The sequence below is a fragment of the Geotrypetes seraphini genome, chromosome 3, assembly GCF_902459505.1.
Source record: "Geotrypetes seraphini chromosome 3, aGeoSer1.1, whole genome shotgun sequence".
NCBI lineage: Eukaryota > Metazoa > Chordata > Amphibia > Gymnophiona > Dermophiidae > Geotrypetes > Geotrypetes seraphini.
Window position 1 is genome coordinate 19776260 of NC_047086.1, and position 24122 is coordinate 19800381.

Below are 24122 nucleotides of genomic sequence, written 5' to 3' on the forward strand. Positions count from 1 at the left end.
GGGCTTCTGCAGATGAGGACGGAGCTCAGGCATTGGTGGAATGAGGCATTATGACATCACCATCTGAGCTCTAGAAAGTTGCTACTTAGGATTTTAAAGCGTCTGAAGCTTGTGCAGATGAGGTCGGAGCTTAGGCATTGATGGAATGAGGCAGAAATAAAGGGTTATGGTAAAAATTTTTAATAAGATTTGGGGCCCTTTAGCAAATTTTGTATCCACCAATTAATAGTCCAATCCTTCCATTTTATTGAGTTTTACACACATCCGGATTGGGAGGGAGGGAAGGAAGTGGGGGGGGGGAAGTTGTTTATATTATTTTGTTAGTAATAAGTGCTGTTATTTGGTGCCAATTGTTGTATTTTTGTATGCACTTTGTATCTTATTAAAATGAATAAAGACGTATATAAAAAAAAAATTAGATACATAGAAGGAAGACAAGGACAATTTTCAAAGGAATTTGCCCAGGGACAGAGGATGGGACAAGGGGAGGCAGGCTGGACAGGAAGCTGGGCTCACGTGTCTTCCTACCAGTAGCGTCTCTTGTCTCTTCTCATCTTTGGCTCGCCTCTCATGAGGAGTGGCCTAGTGGCCCACTGCCTCAGCGCCCTGAGGTTGCGAGTTCAATCCCAGCCTGCTCCTCAGGAAGCCACTTAACCCCTCCATTGTCCCAGGTACCAAAGTGAGAGTGTGACCCTGTCAGGACAGTTTGGGAAAATACCAAAGAGTACCTGATTACTATTCAATGCATTGTAAACCACTTCGGGTGACTCTTCATGAAAAAGGATCAGTGCACTGACATTGAGGTTGGAATACCAAGGTTGGAATTTGTTGTTCCATTTGAGGTTGGAATTTGTTAGTTCCATGGATCACTGTGCAAATCCCACCCATTGCGATTTCTCACTCTCAAGCTCTCCTAGGGAGAGCTTGAGAGTGAGAAATCGCAATGGGTGGGATTTGCACAGTGATCCATGGAACTAACAAATTCTGCTGCGTTTTGTTGCATGACTCAGTCGCAGAGCCTCCTCCCCTGTTTGATGCTTGGTAACCGACTGGTAAAGGAAAAAAAAAAAAAAGCACATGAAACCGTAGCTGAGGCAAATTAGAAGTGCCAGGAGCCCGCTGGCAGAGGGAGGAAGGGCTTCTGGACAGATGTGAGTTGAGTAGGAGGAGAAACCGTCCCTTTCCTGAATATTTACACTGTGATTGCAAGCTCGTGTTTACCTGAGAAAGTCTCAGTGTAATTTATTTAATAATTTTACCCGTCCTCCCAAAGGAGCTCAGAACAGGTTACAATTCAGGTACTCAAGCATTTTTCCTCTCTGTCCCGGCAGGCTTACAGTCTATCTAATGTAGCAGGGGCGGTGGAGGTGTAAGTGACTTGCCCAGGGTCACAGGGAGAGGCCCAGGGTTTGAACCCACAACTTCAGGGTGCTGAGGCTGCTATGCCACACTCTCCTCTCTGTGCATCTCTTCATGCAGAAAAGCTAGAATGAAAGTGACATTTGAAACTGGGTATTAGGGTCTCACTGGTACTCCATTTTCAGTTCTGTATCGGACTCTCCCGAGCACGATTTCTTTCATACAATGGATTTATACACGTGACACTGGCAAATTTGTCCCCATGTCATTCTCTAAATTTGTATTATTACATATTTGCTCTACATATCTTTTTTACATATAGCAGCATTTACCTGTATTGACTGGTTTTAATTTCTTTTAATAAATTTTGTCATCCAGAACATTGGTTCCACAGTTTTGTTTTGGATTTTTAATTTTTTTTTTGCGTTTTCGGGATATCCACAAGGAATGCTCATGAGAGAGATTTTCATGCCAAGAAGGCAAAGCATCCAAATCTAGGTCCTATTCATTGTGAAAATTCCGGCTGGGTGTGCCCGGAGAGACAGGGTTGAGAAGCGCTGTTTGGCGCTAAAGTCAGATCATTTCAATATCTTGCTCAATATCTGGCTTGAGGAAAAACATGTCTGCAGATGCCACAAAAAAACAAAAACATGCCAGGAAAAACAAACATGAAAAGTGAACTGGAGAAATTGGATGATGTGGTAATGATCGGAGAAACTGCTTTCATGAAAATAAAGTGAAAAGTTATACATCGTGGATGGAGAAATTCACATGCCACAACAATTCAGAGGATATGAACTTGAATTTACGAAACAATAAAGGGATCTGGAACAGTAGCATAGTAAGGGGGGGAGGGTGTTCGGGGGGCGGTCCGGTCCAACCCGGATCTGAGGAGCGCAGGCACCCGCCCTCCTCTTCGCCCCGTCCCTTCCCTCGTACCTCTTTAATTTTTCATGTGCAAAAAGCATTTCAAACTTGCTGTCTGCATCCTCGTGCCCAGGAAGTGACATCAGAGGGATAGCCGACACAATGCAGGCAGCAAGTTCATGCTGTTGCTTGTGGCCTGGAAAATGTAAAAGGTATAGGGGAAGGGAAAGAGGCACACACATGGCAGGGGGGGGGGGGTCGGGAGGGCGAAGGTGGCAGAGAAGAGGACGGGGGAAGGGCACCACCACCCCAGGTGCCACTCACCCTTGCTATGCCACTGATCTGGAACTATGATCGCACTAGTGAACCCTCTGAGTGAACTTGGATATAACTCACCTTGGGAATGCCACTGAAAAGGTATGAGTCTAAAAAAAAAAGGACCTGAATGTTACAACTTAAAATGGGGGGGGGGGGGGGGGGAATTATAAAAGCAAGGAAAGCCAACAGGTTGCTCATGTATGGAAGGAGAAGTTATCACCAGCTGCATAGTAAATGACAGCAGATAAAGGCCAAATGGCCCATCTAGTCTGCCCATCCACAGTAACCATTATCTCTTTCTCTCTCCGAGAGATCCCACGTGCCTATCCCAGGCCCTCTTGAATTCAGACACAGTCTCTGTCTCCACCACCTCTTCTGGGAGACTGTTCCACGCATCTACCACCCTCTCCGTAAAAAAGTATTTTCTCAGATTACTCCGGAGCCTCTTAACTTCATCTGATGCCCTCTCATTGCAGAGTTTCCTTTCAAATGAAAGAGACTCGACTCATGCGCATTTACATTGCGTAGGTATTTCAACGTCTCTATCATATCTCCCCTCTCCCACCTTTCCTCCAAAGTCTACAGATTGAGATCTTTAAGTCTGTCCCCATACGCCTTATCACGAAGACCACACACCATTTTAGTAGCCTTCCTCTGCACCAACTCTATCCCATGTGTGGCCGAAACTGACACGTGTTGTCTGCTCCCTGCTTGGAACTCCTGTCATAGTTTCATAGTTAATTAAAATTTGATTGAACGCTAATCATAAAATTCAAAGCGTTGTACAATAAAAATAGTTTAAATATAATGGGGAACAAACTACAAATTATAAACATAATCCGTACACACCAGACAAACTTGATTTGGGAAAGGAAGTGAAAATGAGAGGAAAAGAGGGAGAACTACAATTTGTGTAGAAAAGAAAACATAACAGGATAAAAACAATGGGATATGAAAGGGTAGGGATTAGTAAAAAGTAAAAAGAAAGGATAAATCAATCATAAGAACATAAGAAGTTGCCTCCACTGGGTCAGACCAGAGGTCCATCGAACCCAGCAGTCCGCTCCCGCGGCGGCCTATCAGGTCCATGACCTGTGAAGTAGTTCCTGACCATTTTTATAACCTACCTCTACTTCTATCTGTACCCCTCAATCCCCTTAACCTTTAGGAACCTATCCAAACCTTCCTTGAACCCCTGTACTGTGTTTTGGCCTATCACAACCTCCGGAAGCACGTTCCATGTGTCCACCACCCTCTGGGTAAAAAAGAACTTCCTGGCATTTGTTTTAAACTTGTCCCCTTTCAGTTTCTCTGAGTGACCCCTAGTACCTGAGGTTCCCCACAGTCTGAAGAATCTGTCCCTGTCTACCTTCTCTATGCCCTTCAGGATCTTGAAGGTTTCTATCATGTCTCCTCTAAGTCTCCGCTTTTCCAGGGAGAACAGCCCCAGCATTTTCAATCTGTCAGCGTATGAAAAGTTTTCCATACCTTTTATCAGTTTAGTCGCTCTTCTCTGGACCCCCTCAAGTACTGCCATGTCCTTCTTAAGGTGCGGCGACCAGTACTGGACACAATATTCCAGATGTGGGCGCACCATTGCACGATACAGCGGCATGATGACTTCCTTCGTCCTGGTTGTGATACCCTTTTTAATGATACCCAACATTCTGTTCGCTTTTTTTGATGCTGTCGCACACTGTGCCGATGCTTTCAATGTTGAGTCCACCATCACCCCCAGGTCTCTTTCAAGGTTGCTCACCCCTAGCAATGATCCCCCCATTTTGTAGCTGAACATCGGGTTCTTTTTCCCTACATGCATGACCTTGCATTTCTCTATGTTAAAGCTCATTTGCCACTTTCTTGCCCATTCTTCCAGTCTCGTTAGGTCCCTTTGCAGGTCTTCACAGTCTTCCGTGTTTCTAACCCTGCTGCAGAGTTTGGTGTCATCAGCAAATTTGATAACCTCACATTTCATCCCCGTCTCCAGGTCATTGATAAATATATTGAACAGGAGCGGTCCCAGCACCGACCCCTGAGGAACTCCGTTCGTGACCCATTGCCAGTCTGAGTAATGACCCTTTACTCCAACCCTCTGTTTCCTGCCTGCCAGCCAGTGTTTGATCCATCGGTGAATATCCCCTTGCACCCCGTGGCTCCACAGCTTCTTAAGTAGCCGTTCGTGAGGTACCTTGTCGAAGGCTTTTTGGAAGTCAAGGTAAATGATGTCTATGGATTCCCCCTTATCCATCTGGCTGTTTATTCCTTCAAAGAAGTACAGTAAGTTTGTGAGGCACGACCTTCCCTTGCAGAAGCCATGCTGGCTCGTCTTCAGTTGTCCCTTGCTTTCTATGTGTTCGCAGATTGTGTCCTTGACCAGTGCTTCCATCATTTTTCCTGGGACTGAGGTCAAGCTCACCGGCCTGTAGTTTCCGGGTTCCCCCTTGATCCCTTCTTAAAGATAGGCGTGACATTTGCTATTTTCCAGTCCTCTGGGATCTCCCCAGTTTTTAAGGATAGGTTACATATTTGGCGAAGTGTTTCCACTATTTCGTTTCTCAGCTCTTTTAGTACCCTTGGGTGGATGCCGTCCGGACCTGGTGATTTGTCGCTCTTCAATCTGTCTATCTGTCGGAGGACATCCTCTTTGCTTACCTCTAGTTGGACCAGCTTCTCATCATGGACTCCATTTATGATGGACTCCGTTTATGGACTCCGTTTATAGGCATCTTTCAAAAGAAAACATTTTAAACTACTCTTGAATTGACCCAAGTTTTGTTCTGCTCTAATATATAATGGGAGGGAGTTCCAGGTTGAAGGAGCGGTGACAGAAAAGATGGAAGCACAACGGGTGCTAATCATTTTTAATGAAGGGACATTGAGAGAATGTCAAAAAGTGGATCTTAGGGTTCGGGGGGGGATTGTATGGTATTAGAAGTCTATCTATGAATGCAGGCACATTACCGTATTTTCACGCAAATAACACGCACCCGTATAAAACGCGCACACGTGTATAGCGCGCAGAAATCACGATGATAAGCACAAAAACTTTGGTATAACGCGCTCACGATTATACCGCGCATGCTGCCCGACTCTCCGTTCACCCCCCTGACTTCCGTGCACTGCCCCGCCTCTCCGTGCGCTGTCCCAACTCTCCGTTCACCCCCCCCTGACTTCCGTGCACTGCCCCGACTTTCCGTGCGCTGTCCCGACTCTCCGTTCACCCCCCCCTGACTTCCGTGCACTGTCCCCCCTTGAAGGTCTGTCCCCATCCTGAAAGCCTGATGCCCCCGACGTCCGATACATCCCTCCCCCCGAAGGACCGCCGATTCCCCAACAATATCGGGCCAGGAGGGAGCCCAAATCCTCCTGGCCACGGCGACCCCCTAACCCCACCCCGCACTACATTACGGGCAGGAGGGATCCCAGGCCCTCCTGCCCTCGACGCAAACCCCCCTCCCCCCAACGACCGCCCCCCCAGCCGACCCGCGACCACCCTGGCGACCCCCACGACCCCCCCACCCCCCTTCCCCGTACCTTTGGTAGTTGGGCCAGAAGGGAGCCCAAACCCTCCTGGCCACGGCGACCCCCTAACCCCGCCCCGCACTACATTACGGGCAGGAGGGATCCCAGGCCCTCCTGCCCTCGACGCAAACCCCCCTCCCCCCCAACGACCGCCCCCCCCAAGAACCTCCGACCGCCCCCCCAGCCGACCCGCGACCCCCCTGGCGACCCCCACGACCCCCCCACCCCCCTTCCCCGTACCTTTGGTAGTTGGCCGGACAGACGGGAGCCAAACCCGCCTGTCCGGTAGGCAGCCAACGAAGGAATGAGGCTGGATTGGCCCATCCATCCTAAAGCTCCGCCTACTGGTGGGGCCTAAGGCGCGTGGGCCAATCAGAATAGGCCCTGGAGCCTTAGGTCCCACCTGGGGGCGCGGCCTGAGGCACATGGGCCCAACCCGACCATGTGCCTCAGGCCGCGCCCCCAGGTGGGACCTAAGGCTCCAGGGCCTATTCTGATTGGCCCACGCGCCTTAGGCCCCACCAGTAGGCGGAGCTTTAGGATGGATGGGCCAATCCGGCCTCATTCCTTCGTTGGCTGCCTGCCGGACAGGCGGGTTTGGCTCCCGTCTGTCCGGCCAACTACCAAAGGTACGGGGAAGGGGGGTGGGGGGGTCGTGGGGGTCGCCAGGGGGATCGCGGGTCGGCTGGGGGGCGGTCAGAGGTTCTTGGGGGGGGACGGTCGTTGGGGGGGAGGGGGGTTTGCGTCGAGGGCAGGAGGGCCTGGGATCCCTCCTGCCCGTAATGTAGTGCGGGGTGGGGTTAGGGGGTCGCCGTGGCCAGGAGGGTTTGGGCTCCCTTCTGGCCCGATATTGTCGGGAAGTCGGCGGTCCTTCGGGGTGGGGGTGCGAGTGGTCCTGCCGGGGGGGGGGATGTATCGGACGTCGGGGAGTCGGCCGGGCAAGAGGGCTTGGGCTCCCTCTTGCTCCGATCGTGGATGCGGGTGCGGGTGGGAGCGCGTGCGAGCGGTCGTTCGGGGTGGGGGTGCGAGTGGTCCTGCCGGGGGGGGGGATGTATCGGACGTCGGGGAGTCGGCCGGGCAAGAGGGCTTGGGCTCCCTCTTGCTCCGATCGTGGATGCGGGTGCGGGTGGGAGCGCGTGCGAGCGGTCGTTCGGGGTGGGGGTGCGAGTGGTCCTGCCGGGGGGGGGGATGTATCGGAGGTCGGGGAGTCGGCCGGGCAAGAGGGCTTGGGCTCCCTCTTGCTCCGATCGTGGATGCGGGTGCGGGTGGGAGCGCGTGCGAGTGGTCGTTCGGGGTGGGGGGTGCGAGTGGTCCTGCTGGGAGGGTGAATCGGGCGTCGGGCGGGGTGGGAACTATGTTTTAAAACTTTTGTATACCGCGCTCACGCATATAACGCGCGAGGGGTATGCGCGGTAGGTAAAAACGCGTATAACGCGCGCGTTATATGCGTGAAAATACGGTAGTCCCAATGCGGGATGGGCAGCCAGTGTGCATTCTTTAGCAAAGGAGTGACATGATCAAATCTTTTCGAGTTCGTGATGATTTTAATGGCCGTATTTTGAATTAGTTGGTTGTCGTTTAGACATAACCCTTTATATAATGAATTGCAATAATCGATTTTTGAAATAATGAGAGAGTGAATTAGGATACTGAGAGAATTTGAGTCTAGGAGAGAGTCCAGAGATCTTATCATCCTAAGCTTATAGAAGCAGTTTTTAACCAAAGCACTGATTTGGGGGTCGATATGTAAGTTTATTATCGATGATGACACCTAGGACTTTTATTGTTGAGGTGGATTCAAGTGTGGTATTATCGATGGATACTGGTGAAACTAGGTGTAAGCCTTCTTTCCAAGGGAAAAGAACGGTGCATTTTTTTGTGATGCTTAGAGAAAGCATGTTTGAATTTAGCCAGTCTCGGATTTTGACTAATTTGGAGTTAATGGAAGCAATATCATTTAAGTTAGAAGGATCAATGGTATGAAGAATTTGGATGTCATCGGCATATGCATAGACTGAAAAACCAATTGACTGGCAGAGGGTTAATAGTGGGGCGAGATAGATATTAAAAAGCAGAGAGGATAATATGGAACCTTGTGGAATGCTGAAGTTGGTATGAAAGGGTGTAGAGACTGAGTTATTGAAATGTACAGTGGAAGTTCTGTCGGAGAAGTAAGATTTGAACCATTCGAGAGCTTGGTTTGAGATTCCAATAGTCAGGTCTTAGAAGTAGAAGCTGGTGGTCTATAATATCAAATGCTACTGCGAGATCCAAGGAAATAAGAAGCACTAATTTATGCTGGTCGAGATAGTATTGGATAGTTGTATAAAGTCCTAAAACAGAATGTTCTGTTGAGTGGTTCTTTCAGAAGCCCGTTTGATTGGGATGCAGAATTTGGGTTTTATCCATAAAGTCAGAGAACTGGTTAAAAACAATTTTTTCAGTTAGTTTGGCTAGAAATGGGAGGTTGGCGATAGGTCGATAATTTGCACAGTCCATAGAATTATTTTTGGGGTTTTTGATAATTGGATAGAGGATAGAGTATTTCCAATCCACTGGTAAACTGGCTGAAGTAAGGCTTTTGTGAATAATTTGGAGGACGCAAGCGCCAAAGTGACGTTTTAAAATGAATGTCAGAAGAGGCTCTGAGCTGGATCTCTTAATGTTATTGAATTGAATGGTACATTTGATGTCTTTCAAGGATGGTAAGAAGAAATTGGAACAGGTGGCAGTTAAAGAGTTGTTTTTTACCGCTTCGATGGAAATGGGATTGACTACTCCAGCAGCAGAGAAGCTGGAAGTATTGTGTTTGATCTTATCCCTAATATCTGAAAAAAGTTGGCTAGACTTTCAGCCGAGAGAGATTCATTATTGGAAATGACTGGTTTATGTTTGAAATGAGTTAATTTTTTAAGAATAGAGCTAAGGGCCGATGAGTTCTTTGCTTTGGAAATTTCTTTACTGCATTTAATGTTTGACGGTAATGCTGTGAATGTTCTTTATATTTATTAAAATTGGTCTGAGTGGGATTAGAACACCATCTGCGTTCTGTGGAATGTATTTGTCGTTTAAGAAGAAGTGAAGATGAGTTGAACCAAGGGTTAAGCTGGGTTTTTGGGGGGGAGAAATAGTACAGGTAACAATTGGTGCTAAGGTATCTAAGAGAGAATGACAGGAAGTGTTCTAGATTCTTAATTGTTCACTTGAGTCTGCAGTTACAAAATCCTCATTTTCGATAGAGAACAATGTAGGAGTTAGAGATTCATTGAGATTATGAAAATCTCTTGAGGAGACAGTTTTAGGTGTTCGGGGAAACAGCTATGGGAGACTGTAAAGTTGTTTGGCTTAGAAAAGTGTGAGTTCTGGTGGACAGGTAAAAAGATCATATCCAGCGTGTGACCCTTTGAACGAGTTGGGCCAGAAATTAGCGAGACAAAGTTGAGATCATGCAGAAGTTAAGGGATTACTTAGGTCATCAAAATGGATATTGAAGTCACCTAATATGAGGGGGAATTGAGACTGTAGAAAAGTCAGAAATGAAGGATAAGGCCTGAGTGACAGTGGTCTGACTAATAGGAGGAGAGATATACAGCAGCTGTAGGCCGATAGTTGGCTTAGAGTTAATTTTAAGTTGTATAGACTCAATGAGACATTTAGCTGGTGAAAGTAACAACAATCACGGAAAGGGAAGATTTGAAAAGAACTGTGAGACCTCCCCCCCTTCTTACCTGAAGGATGGTTGAAGCAGTAGTTGTAGCCTGGAGGGCTGGCATAGGTTAAGTAAGCCTCATCTCCTTTGCTTAGCCAGGTTTCCACCACGTAGAGGAGATCCAGGGAATAGTTGCTCATGAGATCCTTAAGGATATAGTGCTTAGTGCGTAATGATCTGCCATTGATGAGGCCTAGATTTAAAGACTTTTGTGGAGGAATGAAGGAGAAAGAAGTAGGAGCAGAGTGTGATGAGCTGAGAGGGATTTTAATTAAATTAGAAGGTGGCCCCAAAAGACCGGAATCTGGAATTCCATTGGGTAATGGCTATGATAAGCAAGTAGAAAGTGCGAAAAGGAGTGAAATTTAGCTGAGTGGGGAGTGTGGGGCGCAGAGGTTAAAACTGCCGCCCTAGCACCCTGAGATTGTGGGTTCAAACCCACCCTGCTCCGTGTGACCCTGGGCAAGTCACTTAATCCCCCCATTGCCCCTGGTACATTAGACAGATTGTGAGCCCACCAGGACAGACAGGGAAAAATGCTTGAGTACCTGAATAAACTCATGTAAACTGTTCTGAGCTCCCCTGGAAGAACGGTATAGAAAATTGAAAAAATAAAAGAAAGGTGTAGGATGATTCATCACGGCTGTTTTATTGCTGAATCGGCCATGATGAATGGACCTCCCCAAAGTAGAAGTGCACCCCTGCATTCCCCCCACGAAAGTAGGAGCGCCACCCCCAGACCTGCATACCTCTTCAAAAGTTCACTGGCGCAAGCAGCATCTTCGACCCTCTGCTCATGCCCGTCTCAGCCCCGTGACTATGAAGTGATGCCATAAGGGAGGAGAGGAGGAAAGGCACTGGTGTGTGTGTGTGTGGAGAATAGCCATCGGGGGGTACTCATTGTGGAGAGGCCGATTCATTGCGGCCATGTTGAAATATCCCATGATGAAATGGCCACAATTAATCATCCTATTCTGCGACGAGAAAGGAGTGGGGAAGGGACACAGAGTCAAACCGCTGTGAGGACAATCTGTTTATTAAAACATCATATATATGTGTCATGTACATAAAATACGGTAGGCATAAAATCATAGCAGGCTTTTAAAAACATAAATTTATAGATTGGATCCCAACACGGTCCGTGTTTTGGCTGAGATAGCTTTCCTCAGGGGTGTATAAAATGGAAGCGTATAGAAACAGAACACAAAATAAACTATAAACATATATACAATCTGAGAATGTATATAATTAAAATGAATAGTATAAATGATGTGAAACATGTAAACACCAAAATATATAAATACAATAATACCGTTACATAAAGAAGCATATATAAAAAGACCAACATGTATATGCTGAATTACCAAAATATGCAGATAGATAATAAATCACATAATACAAAGGAAAAAACAACCCCAGGTGCATCAGAACATTAGTTTTAGTTGGGACAATTGAAGAACACTAACAGTTTGTTTTACAAAGCCACGCGGCAACAGCCCCAAAGCCCTTTAAATCTCTATGGGCTTCGGGGCCGTTACCGCGCAGCAGCCGGTAGCGCGGTGTTGTAAACAGGCCCTAAATTGTGGCTCTGTAGATGGTTCAGGTTTATTATTTTTACTTAGTGTGAAACGACTGTTTTCTCACAGTCTATGTTAATAAATAATGTACCATATTTTTCATTCCATAGGATGCACCTGACCATAGGACGCACCCCCCTATAGAGGAAGAAAAAACAAGAAAAAAAAATTGGGTTCAGAATTTTTTTTCTTGGTTTTTCCTCCTCTACACGTAGGTGTGTCTGGTGGTCTGGTGCTGGGAAGCCCAAAGCCCGCAGCCCTCTCAGTACCTTTTTTAACTGAGCGGTGGTCCAGCACGGTCTCCTGCTAGACAGCTGCCTTTCTCCTTGTAGAGTGACGCACAATGCAGGAGCGTGACCTTTGTGCTTCCTGCCTGGTCCCACGCTGCTCCATGATAGGCTGCCATCAGGAGACCACGCTGGACCACCACCAGTTTAAAAAGGTGCGGGCGGGAGGGAGGGGGGAAGGTCTATTCTTTCCATCAGATGCACTCACTTTTCCACCCCCTATTGTTTTGAGTTAAATTTTAACAAATTATAGGATGCATTTTTTTGTTTGTTTTGCTTCAATTTACAAGATTTTTTTTAAATGGGGATAGGAAGGAAAAGTAGGGGGATGGTGAGGGGCCAGTATGAAGGAGTGGGGTGGGGTAGAATAGAAGTGACCAGGACCAGGTGGCGATGGAGACCAGATTATGTCCCTCTGGTGCGTAGCCCAGTCTTTACTGACTCCCTCCAAATCTTAAGGAAACCATCGCTGAAAGGTTTTGGGAATCCAGTTGCAATAAGACGCTCCATATCTGTCGAAGATCTCCCTGTAATTCTGAACCATATGGCACTGCCTATGTTTTAAAGAACGAATGTCTGTTTTTATACTTCTCGAAATGGCGCCTTGTTAACACCAATAAACCACCGCCGTCAGAGCAATTATCTTATTTATCAAAGAATAATTTTGTCCCTTTTGTAATTACCTCTTGCTAGTCTGAAAATAAAGGAGTCCTATCAGGCTGGCTAGCCTAGAGACGTTGACAGCGATGTTTCCTTCATCCCTTTTCCATTGGTGAGGTTCAATTAGCACAGGAATCTCCTTTCCACCCAAGGTTCAAGCGCTTCCACTCGGTAGGTTGATTGGCGCTGCTGTGCAGATGTGCAGAAGAGTCAAATAGGGACATCCTTAGAGACTGTATTGCTTTAAAAGTGAGTGAGTGTGTGTGTGTGTAGGTTTTCCAGGAGAGCTTCACCACCACATCCCTCCCAGGCCTGTACGCTGGAGCACCAAGGAAAAGGACTTTTATCTAAGCTCAAAACCTCAGTCACTTTGAACTGGGGACATTTGCTAACTGGTTTCTACTATGCTCCACATTTATTGCTCATGAAACCCCCAAATCACTGAAATACTAAGGGGGAGGGGGGGGGGAAAGGATTCTGAAATTGTACAAGAATTAATACACAAATTCTAAATGTTTTGTTAGATTTGTTTTGTTATTTTTTTGTGTTATTTTTTTTTTTTTGGGGGGGGGTAAAATTCCAGAAATATCTGCATTGCTTACGAAAAAAAAAACCAAACCTGGCTGTTCATTGAGAGGTATTAGTGCACTGTTAAAATTAAATTAATGATACAAGTGTGGAAACTGACCGCAGGCATAGTTGAAAGCCTGACCCTTTTACAACCAGAAAAAAACCAAAACCCCCCAAAAAAAGAATGGATCTGTTGGTCACGGAGTTTTACAAAAAGTGAGGGAGGCTGTAGGTTTTGTCAGCCACAAATACTGGTACCTGGGATTTGGTGAGGGAGGGAGGTGTTCGTTTACAGATCTAGCTGCCAGCGCCACGGAACCTGTCGCCTTTCCGCAGAGGAAGCCACTGGTAGACGTCCATTTTGCACCTTGCAGGTTTTCTGGCGTATAGACAGTGGCCATGAGGGACGTTTCACCATGGAGCAGAGGTTGGTCTATGCAAAGAGAATTTGCACGGAACAAATTAGGGTAGGACCCTGTAAGAATGAAAAATGCAACATGTAATAATAGTCTGACAATATTAAGCATTGCTCGGTGTTTTTACGTGTCCAGAAACTAGTACTGTGTAGACGGATGGCTGAACGATATCCGACTAGTGAAAGCGGCGCACTCCATTCTGTGGCCCTAGAAGGGGGTTATTATATCTGTCCATCTCGCTTCAGAAAAGCTGCTTTAGGGACCGCTAGTACAAGTTTTATTTCGTGTACATCTTATAAAAAAACAAAACTGAGTCTTTTTGCTTTCTTTGGATTGAAAAACCTATTCGTGTGGGCTGAGTAGGCTCGAATTTTGTCGCTGGCAGAAATGTCTCTAATTATCTTCAACCGATACAGAAAAAGCCCCCAAGTTAAAATAATACAACTATTGCGTCTAAGAAAGCAATGTCGCGATGCTGAAGCTTTAAAGTGATTAGTGTCGAGTTTCTTTTGATACATAATATATCTAACGCCTAAGGGACTTCGCTAGAGGATAAAATGTCCGCACCGTGACGAAGTGAAAAAATTTTTTTTAAAATGGAGCAAAAAATATACAAAATTAAAAATCAGAAATAAACAAAGATAGGTCAAATCCACTTCAAGTGCATTTCTCATGTCTCCATTACGATAAATATGAAATTAGATTTCAGAAACGTCCTTCTAAAATCCAGTATATATAGAATAAATTTCGTTAAAACTGTATAGAGATCACGCTTACAAAGAAAACCCAATAACTCTACATATATGCGTATACAGTCTATGTTAAAAAAACAACAAAGGAAATATTTAAGTACTACGGGTTATATAGATTTACAGTAGTGTGTAGATTTACGATAGTGTGTTGATATAATTATAATAGTAGCAATGCCCACTGTTAATAATCTGCTAGCATCTCAGTCCAACACACTTGTCTAGTCGTAAACAGAGAAAATTAAAATACTCGTATTGTACAGAATAATTTTCCAATTAGTAACGAATAAACACATGCAGACTTTTTAATTAATTAATGATGCCATTTTGCATTTTCTCCTTTTGGTTTTTCCAAAAGTGATTGCGACTGTTGTAGATTTTGAGAAGATTCCGGCCAGGTCAACACTTGTAAATAGTATTCTTTACACCGCTGAGACGCAGGACTTTGGGACTGTGACCTAATGAATCATGAAATCGTAGAACAATGCAAAAAAACGTTAGAGGGAATCACACTCACAAATGGTAAAAATACAGTAGAATTGTAATCTGTTTAAAAAAAAAAAAAACCAACACAAAAAAAGATAGCATAACTTAGCAAACATCTTCAAAACGAATTTCCCCACAGCTACAACGAAATTGAGAAAATGATCGCGAAATAAAATTATGATCTGACAGTTTCTTTCAGTTCTATTGCGGAGAAGCTTCAGAGGGGGTAAAATAAGGTGTTTAATAGAAAGAAAAAAAAAAAAGAAAAGAATAGCTTCCAACGGCAGGTGGGTTTACTGTAGCAATTAATTGATTCGTTCTCAGCCATCTAAAAGAATAAGCATTACGCTCGCTAATTTCTTGCTAATTAATTTTCGGAAATTTCATGACGACACGTTCACTCTGTTTATTAAACAAATAAATAAAGTGCGCGCACCTGAATTGTAACCCGCAGAAGCCTTCCTTAACCCGCCTCTTCTTGTCACTGATCAGAGCCACTAACTGCGCAATTTGTACTGGCTGCTGAAGAGAACGAATTACACAATGTCTAGTTTGTTAAAATGAAAATATTTAGATTTCTCCTTTACACAGAGATATTCTTCAAACTGAAAGTCCAAAACGTGTTATTTGTTCGTTATTTTTGGAACCGTTTGTCGGAAATTCTTAGGGGGGAAAAATATAAACGCGATGACTATTCCTTCATGATTTATTTAAAAAGAATAAAAAGGGAAACCCTTGAAAAAAATGATATCTTTTTGTAGATGTATTATTAAAGCTTGGCCTGATTCAAGAAATGATCAAAAGCATCTTTTTTTGTGTGTTTGTGTGTGTGTGTGGGGGGGGGGGGGGGTGCGCAGCGATAAAAGTCCTCCCAAATCGCATAGCAAGACAAACAAAACAGAACCTCAAAATAAATGTCTTTGATTCACAGCTGTAAATTATTTCTGGAGAAAGATTGCACCGGATTAGAATAATATTGTCATTTACTGAACCTTGGTAGTAGCAATTTTTTTGTTAGTATTTTGCCAGTGACCATTTGGCGGGAATTCTTTGTACACAATTTCTTTCTCTAACCTGTCCAAACACATTTCTTCAGACTTTCCCACACAGATCCGCATAAATAGCACCTGCCAGTACTCCTACCATTATATTTGCTCCAGTTGTTACCCAGATGTGTACAAGGCGTTCTCAACACCACAAATGACAGCAAACCAGACAGAGAAACATATTTTTGGAACAACTGAAACATATATTGTACGTACCTGATACATTAGAAACCTAAAGTGTATTTTACATTTCTCTTTTAATTTACCCAATTAAAGCTGCCAAGAGGTGACAAGAATTGTCTTGTGTTCTGGAAAAATCAAAGAGAGAGAGAACATATAATTGTAGACGTGATCTATAACTACTCAGCGTACAAGAAGAACACTTTAGAATTTCTTAGACTATTTTAGAGTTTACAGGGAACTTTAATCCATCATAAATTGGTGAACAGTGTGTAAGACTAGTAAAGTTACTCCTGCCCTCCAGTAGAAACACAAAACCAATATTTTTGCACACCAGTACAGCCAAAATGGTGCAAATCAATCTCTTGCCAATGCTGAAGCGCTCGGTCACCGGTGGAAGCTGCCTCTGTTTGGTGCACCTGGCTTGATTTCGCGTCTAATTTTTATTTTAAAAAAATCCCGTTTTGTTTTTGGAATCAGAGCAGACAGCGCTCTCAAGCCCCGGGAAAGCTTTTATTACAGCAGCACGTCTAGAAAACAAAAAAAAAAAATAATAATAATTTTAACGCCACTATGAACTGAAAAGCACCGCACCTGAGCTATTTGGGCCGGGCGGGAAGGTAGCCGGCTCAGCCTCAGCCTCAGCCCCGCAAGGGGTTGACCGCGGCCTCGGCTTTGCCTTCCGAACCCGGCGACGTCACTCGCGCGTCTTCGCCAATCGGCGGCCGGCGGCCGGCATCTTGTGACCAATGGGAGACGGGGAGGGCCCGTGAGTGGCATTAAGGGAGAGTGAGGATGAAGTTGTTCCAAACTGAAACCCTGTAGCTATGAAGAAGTTATTAGACATTCTCAGCCTCAAATTAGTCCTTCTTCATTAATGCCAACTTCATTTGCCGGCATCGGAGCGGGAGCCTTCCAAGTGACAAACGAAATAACCCCTCCCCCACCCCAAAACAAAGAGACGAGGGGGAGAAATGCAAACTTTATTCTGTGCAGACCAATGGTTGTCTTAAAGAGTTGGATGCGCCTTCTGGAGTATCTCTGCTGGGACCATAATTAAAGGTAAGTTTTGGCACAGCACAGCGGCCCGTTCCAAGAAATGGCTATTCGTTCGTTTTACAACGAATTCTGATTACTTGTCAAATTAATGTCCTTGGTTCCTTCCTTAAATGTTATGATTTTTCCCCCTCATCCCCCCTTGCCATCTCATGCATTGGTTGAAGTCATATTTTTGTGTTTATTTGGTCGCTGTTATTTAAGCCAGTTCTTAAATTAGATAAGGGGGGGGTTGATATACTGGGGTGTGTACAGATCTCCTTAGAAATAAGAGACTGCTGTTTGAATTAGTCGGTGCAAGTTTGGGAACACAAAGTTCCATGAGCGCCCCCTCCCCTCTAAGAAAAGTCTTTATAGTTAACTTCAACGGCGTTTTATCCTTAAAATATCATGCAAAACGCTATTTCCCTTACCAAGGAGTTGTTTGAGAGGCTCTGTTATTATCATTATTTTGATTGCTCGGACAAGGTGAATACTTGAATTAAAACCAGAAATAGTAACTATCGGGAGTTTTTGTGTCGGATTTCCCCCCCCCCTTTTTTTTCCCCAAGGAGAACTATGACTCCATGCAGAACCGCTCTGTTATTGAATGTATTTATTTTATTTATTTATTTATTTTTTTAATCTCCCCCCACAGCAAGCCGAAGACACCTGTCCTATCTGCTAAGCGAGCAGCCCCATATGGCCAACGGCGCAAGGCCTAGGAGGAACGGAGTATGTCTCTGCTCGGCCGAGCTGGGTTCACGTTCTGGAGCAAACGAAAAAGACGCGGCTGTGCGACCCGGTCGCTGTGTGGTGTGACTGGCACGCGGCCAGGGCCAGCGCTGATACATGGATTGTGAATTGCAGGAGCAGAATTTTATTCCCTGGCATACATCTTAATTTATTTTCTTTTGTTTTTTTTAACTCTTTTTTTGGGGTTCCCCCCCAATACTTATCTCTTTCGTCATAGCTCATATTATATATAAATATATATTTTTTAATATAAGTGAAATATTGTGTTTAAAGTATATTTCAGACTTTCCCCCATCATGTGCGTGAGCTGACTTTTTCTTTCCTCCTGCCCCTCCTGTTTGGATGAATCGGTGGAGATTAAACTGTAAGAAGGAAGAGGGGAAAAGGCACCATGAAAGAGAAATCCAAAAATGCGGCCCGGACTAGGCGGGAGAAAGAAAACAGTGAATTTTATGAACTGGCTAAATTGTTGCCTTTGCCATCCGCTATCACCTCGCAGCTTGACAAAGCCTCCATAATCAGATTGACCACCAGCTATTTAAAAATGAGAGTGGTTTTTCCTGAAGGTAGGTCCCTTAAGCTAAAGATCAGAGTCTTACGTTAATGCGAGGTATTGGACTCGCGGTTACCGCCTTTCTGCGCTGCCCAATACTTTCGTTTTCAGCGTCTGGTTTGGCGACTAGAGCAGTAAAAGCCTCTGTCAACACTTCAGATGCGATCTGAGCCGAAAGAGGTCCCAAAGCAAACAATCGATTCTTTTCGGCCAGTGGCGAGCAGATCCCGAAACTCCTAGAAAGGGGCTCAAATCCCGCGCCTCTGGGTTCTTTTTTTTTTGACGAGGAAAAGTTCTCCTAGTGGGTGTGAGCGGCTGCTGTGTGGTCTTCAACTCATAGCTTTCAGCCGTTGTACCAAGGGCCGCTGAAAAGTTCTCAGCCCAACCAACAAAGTTGAGGCAATCTCCACTTTTTTAGGCCAGTGATTTTCCACTTTTTTTTTTTTTTTTTTCGTTCCGTCGGAAAAATACGGAACGAAAAAAGTGGAAAAATCGCTGGACTAATAGACACTGCCTCAACTTTGGTTGGGCTGAGAACTTTTCATCGGGTCCCTTGTACATGGTGACAGGAGCTATGGTCAACTAGCCTCCTGACAGAGAACTAACATTTACTTGACCTAAAGTTGGAAGGAACGGCCTATATATACATATATATATTTGATACCATTTTTATATGCAGCATAAAACAAGGTAGATCGCTGTCCTGAAGATGGTTAAGGTAAACGTAAACGGATTTGATGTTATTATATGCATAACTTTTTCTGTTTCTAGAAGGCTCAAAACCTACTTTTTTTTGTACTTAAGTTTTGCATGGTATTTGTGATAAAATTAGAAAACTGTCATAAATTTCTTATATTTTAGAGGATGGGCATGGGATTCTGGAGATAAAAGCATATATGTTCGCTTTGATTTGAAGCAAGGTATTTAAAAGAAAAGAGTAAACAGGGAAAGTGTTAAAACTATTTCTAAATTTGGTTAAGACAACAATACCTTGAGATAATTTCAACCGAGAGAGATGTCTAGATATATATTTTGCTAGTGTGAAGACGAATCTATAAAGTATCTCTAGCGTGGTTGGGACGACTTTTCGTTGTTTTTGCGTGTTTATTTTTAAACGAACATGAGTCGCCTTTTAATTTCTGTGTTGTTCTCCAATAATAGTCCAGAGCTGTGGGTTTAGAAGGCGAAATCTGTGGTCCAAGGGAAATAATACATTAAAAAAATTTCTTTTTTGGTTGAGTTTCCAACACCTTAGGGCGTGAAAAAGCAAGAAACCAAAACGGGAAACAGTAATTCAGTGCATTTGGAACGAATTTGCCCCTCCCCCACTTACAATATTATTCAACTTATAATAGTCTGAAACCAGGAAAGAAGAAATTATCAAAACAATAGGAAAAACGATAAGATACATTGGTTTCCTGTTAATTAGGTGGTTTTCAGGTTATTATAAAGGCCTGATTTTGTTGTCATTAGGATTGTTGTTTAAATAGAGATATAGTTGCTTTTTTTTTTTTTTTTTTTTTATTCTCCACTGTCAATGCCTAGTTTATAGAAATAAAACCATCGTCAAACTGTCAGAGTCGAGCTGATCTGAAAGGATTATTAGGAATGATTTTTCAGCTCTTGCCGTCTCGGTAGGCCACCTTTCTGCGTGATTTCCAGCAGGTCTCGTCAATTACTGGTGCCCGTGTATCTTGCTCGTTTGATCAGGAGAAACATATGGTGTGTCTTGGAAGGCTGTGAGTAATCAAGAGAAGAAAAGAATAACTGCCCCGAGTCCCTGGGTAGGAAAAAAAAACAGAATGTTTGAAGGCACCGGGGAATTGCGTGGCAGAGGGCAGAGGGAGCCAGAGCTGCTAGCGTCCAAAGAATATGCTAATTTCTAAAAAAAGAAAAAAAGAGAGACCTGGAAGAGAAAACCTGGGGCTGAGATTGCAAAAGTGTCTAATTAGCTGCAAACGGCAATTTAAAAATTACGGTGGCGACGGGGAAACTGCAGGATAGCCAAGTGCGTGTGTTTTTAATCTAAATCTCACCTCTAAGATGGAATTGCTGTTTAGTGATTGGTTGCCTAATTTATTTTTTTATTTTTTTTAATTTTGTATGTAGCCTGTGTATACTCCACCTTGAACCGCGAGGCAATGGCGGAATAGAAATCTCTGCAGGGCACGAGATCGGTTATACCGAGTATTCTTTTGATCCAATTGGAATATAGTCATCAAAATATGTTTGTGTAGAGGTTATTAAAGGCCCTTTCGTCCACAAATTCGTTACGAATTGGGCACATTTAGGATTTGTTTAATTAGTAGCCGGATTTGTTTATATCTCGTTAGGTGGCCCCTGCTTTACAAATGTTAATTGATACTGAACAGTCTCATGGAAATCTATCAGATAAACTGTGATTTTATATATATAATGTTTTAAAAACTTTAAAAAAAAAAAAATATAACTGCAGAAAGAACTATGATAACTCTCTCCCTCTTTTTTTGCCTTTTTAATATAAGTAATATGTACTAGTATTTACATAAAAAAATCTTTACAAATAGCCATAATCAAATAATTTCTACACGTTTCTCTCTGTGTATTCTATGGAATATCACAGTTTCTCAGTACTAAAAGTAGCTAACGAAATATCCTCCAACTACTATTATACATGGCTGAAAAATCGTATAAAATGTATTGAAAAGTCATTTTATTTAGATGGCATCGCTAAATTATTTTCATAGATAGTGGACACTATTATAAATACATGGGCAGGTATCTAAATTTTATCTATTAACTCCCCTAAAAAAGGGGGGGGGGGGAAAGACAAGCATTTCTTAATATTTGTCTCATTTTTATCCCTATAGCGTTTCCCGTAGCTACAGATATGGGAGAAGCAGCCCAGTGCCTTTGTCTTGCCATAATCTTTTATACCTCACCTTTTGCAAAATAAAAACGTAATGCAAATGTGATTTTAAAAAAATATTATTTTTTTCCAAAAATAATACAACATATCTGCAGAGTTCACTGAAGAAATAAAGAATCCCCCTATTGCTAACTCTGAACGGCCAAGTAGCAAAGAAGACCTCGGCTAAATAAAAAAAAAAAAGAAAACATACTAGGCCCCGATTAAAAAAAGAAAATTTTTTTTAAATGACTTAAAAATTCGTGTCATACAGCATAGAAAGCGCACTTGGCTCTGCGCCAACAATCTGTGTGAAAAAAAGGGCTAATGCTCATTAGTAAGGACTTGAAGAAATAATGATTTTTTTTCCATTGTTATTATTGTTAGAAAGTTTTAATTAATTAAAGAGAACAGCAGCAAAAGAATGTGGAGAATTGGGGACATCTCACGAAATGCCAAAAAGCCAGCACCATGTTCTGGATCAGGAAAATAGCTGTGATGATCCTGGTTTCACCCTTTCCAATGCTTAATATTTCTTTATTTAAGGGAGGGGCTCTCCAAACTACGTTTCCCAGGTGTAGAGTTGATTTAATGCTGTTTTCCTTGCTGCGGGGTGGGGGTGGGGGTGGGGGATGAGTATTGGATTTCCATGTTTATTTTCTTGCAGAAGTTTTTCTCATTTAAAAGTCTCGCCCTAAGTTTTCTTTCCACGCCATCCTTCGCTCCTTAATCCAAGTTTCCTTGTGCAGAATGAAATAACCGACATAAGAGCTGTATCCCCCCCCCCCCCTTGGCCGAACTCTAGATTTATATGATCTAGAAAAGAGATAAGAATCAAGGGGCGTAAAGTATATTTGGTTAACATTTTCCATCCTCTTTTAAGTCACCTGCGGTGTTTTAATGCATTTGTCAATAATCAGTTGTTTGTTGTTGGAGAAGTTGGTGGCTTGAACCACCGAATAACTAGTTGGTTTGCAATATTTTTAGACAGTGTTAAAAACTCCTTTTCCAAAACGTTGGACCATCTTGAGCAGATTCATTTATGGTTTTAGAACATAAGAAACATAAGAAATGCCATTCACTGGATCAGACCCTAGGTCCATCCTGTCTGGCGACCCGCACACGCGGAGGCCAATCCCGGTGTTCCCTGACAAATAGCCCAGTTAAATAGCCCAGTTAACCCCCCTAAATCAGCATGACTCCCATATAATGTTTTGCTAACATTGTACGCGAGGCCGCTGAAAAGTTATCAGCCCAACCAGGAAGAGAATATAACGAAGAGCCATGAAACTTACAAGTTTATTCCGCGCACTTTTTTTCTTGACACGTTTCGTTTCAATGATATGAAACGAAACGAAAAGTGTGGAATAACATGTAAGTTTCATGGTTCCTCTTGGTTGGGCTGAGAACTTTTCACTCTCCTGAATAGCAGCACAGGTGCGGACTTTATATAGAAAAAAAAAGTGTCTTGCTCCCTTCCCCACCCACTCCTCCTGTGGTTTTAAAGTTTGTTTTATTCAGCAGTTTGGATTGGGAAGAGAGTATGACAGAACTGCTTGCAGCGGGTATTGCAGTAGTGTTGACTAAGGCAGTGGTTCCCAACCCTGTCCTGGAGGAACACCAGGCCAATTGGGTTTTCAGGCTAGCCCTAATGAATATGCATGAAGCAAATTTGCATGCCTATCACTTCCATCATATGCAAATCTCTCTCATGCATATTCATTAGGGCTAGCCTGAAAACCCGATTGGCCTGGTGTTCCTCCAGGACAGGGTTGGGAATCACTGGACTAAGGGATAGGGAACGCCGGTCCTTGAGAGCTGTATTCCAGTCGGGTTTTCAGGATTTCCCCAATGAATATGCATGAGATCTATTTGCATGCACTGCTTTCAATGCATATTCATTGGGGAAATCCTGAAAACCCGACTGGATTCCAGCCCTCGAGGACCGGAGTTGCCCACCCCTGGTCTAAACCAGGGGTAGGGAACTCCGGTCCTCGAGAGCCGTATTCCAGTCGGGTTTTCAGGATTTCCCCAATGAATATGCATGAGATCTATTTGCATGCACTGCTTTCAATGCATATTCATTGGGGAAATCCTGAAAACCCGACTGGAATACGGTTCTCGAGGACCGGAGTTCCTTACCCCTGGGTTAGACGTTGAACTATATTCGTTAAAGTACAGAAGACGTCGGACTGCTAGAGTTTCATCTTCCGGCACTTGATTGATCTTTCAATGACTGAAGGTCTCAGATAGAGGTAGTTTGGATGAGTGGAATAATGTAAGAGTTTTGCAGTAGGGAGGGACAACACATTTTTTTTTAATGAGGTGGGGGGAGGGGGGTGATACTGTCAGAACTAGAAAACGGTCTGACTGTACCAAGCATGCCGTGTCATATCTGCATAATCTTGGAAAATGCCTGATAAAGTGGGAATTCAGTCTGATATCCAGAGAGAGAGAGAGAGAGAGAGAGCGCTAATGCCCCCAGATAGCATATGACAGTGGTCTCAAACTCAAACCCTTTGCAGGGCCACATTTTGGATTTGGAGGTACTTCGAGGGCCGCAGAAAAAATAGTTAATATCTTATTAAAGAAATGACAATTTTGTATGAGGTAAAACTCTTTATAGTTCATAAATATTTCCTTTTGGCTAAGTCTTAATAATAATATTGTAATTTATAGCTAAAGAGACATATGATCAAAAAACTGTTTTATTTTACTTTTGTGATTATGATAAACATACCGAGGGCCTCAAAATAGTACCTGGCGGGCCACTTGTGGTCCCCGGGCCGCATGTTTGAGACCACTGGCATATGAGCAGTAACTGTGAGGACCAGACACGTATTTCTGATTCTAAAGATTGCGTTTTGAGGCCGATCACATCAAACTTTACCCTTTATCGCTCCCTGTGACCACCATTGCTCTCCCCACCACAAACTCTGATGGTTAATGCACAAGCGCTAATTCCAAAAGCTTTCTACAGGTCCCCGGTGTAATAAACGCCATCATCTATCATCTTCGTGGAGAGTAATTTGGAGTTTGTGCAACATGCAAACAAATAAACAAATAAAAATAAGAAATTCGTTATATTCATAAACATTGCGTACTTCTAATGTTCAATAATTTCTATTGAGTTTTAAAAATAAAA

General features: G+C 43.6%; 1 protein-coding gene and 1 long non-coding RNA gene across 4 annotated transcripts in view; one reads left to right on the forward strand and one right to left on the reverse strand.

Annotated features, from left to right (window-relative positions):
* Positions 1 to 10846: 10846 nt before the first annotated feature.
* LOC117357886 lies at positions 10847 to 16387 on the reverse strand. Of its 2 annotated transcripts, none has more exons than XR_004538888.1 (4): positions 16341 to 16387; positions 15783 to 15874; positions 13128 to 13302; positions 10847 to 12488 (listed from the first exon to the last, which is right to left on the reverse strand). It is a non-coding gene; the product is annotated as an uncharacterized LOC117357886 (long non-coding RNA). The 2 variants fall into 2 exon arrangements; XR_004538889.1 differs by having other exon boundaries at positions 13128 to 13344; positions 16341 to 16381.
* Positions 16388 to 16571: 184 nt separating this feature from the next.
* Positions 16572 to 24122, forward strand: part of SIM1 (SIM bHLH transcription factor 1) — a 154683-nt gene continuing 147132 nt past the window's right edge. Inside the window, exons 1-2 of one of the 2 annotated variants that reach the window (XM_033938365.1) lie at positions 16572 to 16808; positions 17440 to 18103. In XM_033938365.1, coding sequence (XP_033794256.1) covers positions 17929 to 18103 — 175 coding nt within the window. In that variant the 5' untranslated portion in view covers positions 16572 to 16808; positions 17440 to 17928. Of the gene's footprint in view, positions 16809 to 17439; positions 18104 to 18645; positions 18809 to 24122 lie in introns of those variants that run through there. The other variant, XM_033938366.1, reaches the window with a different exon arrangement.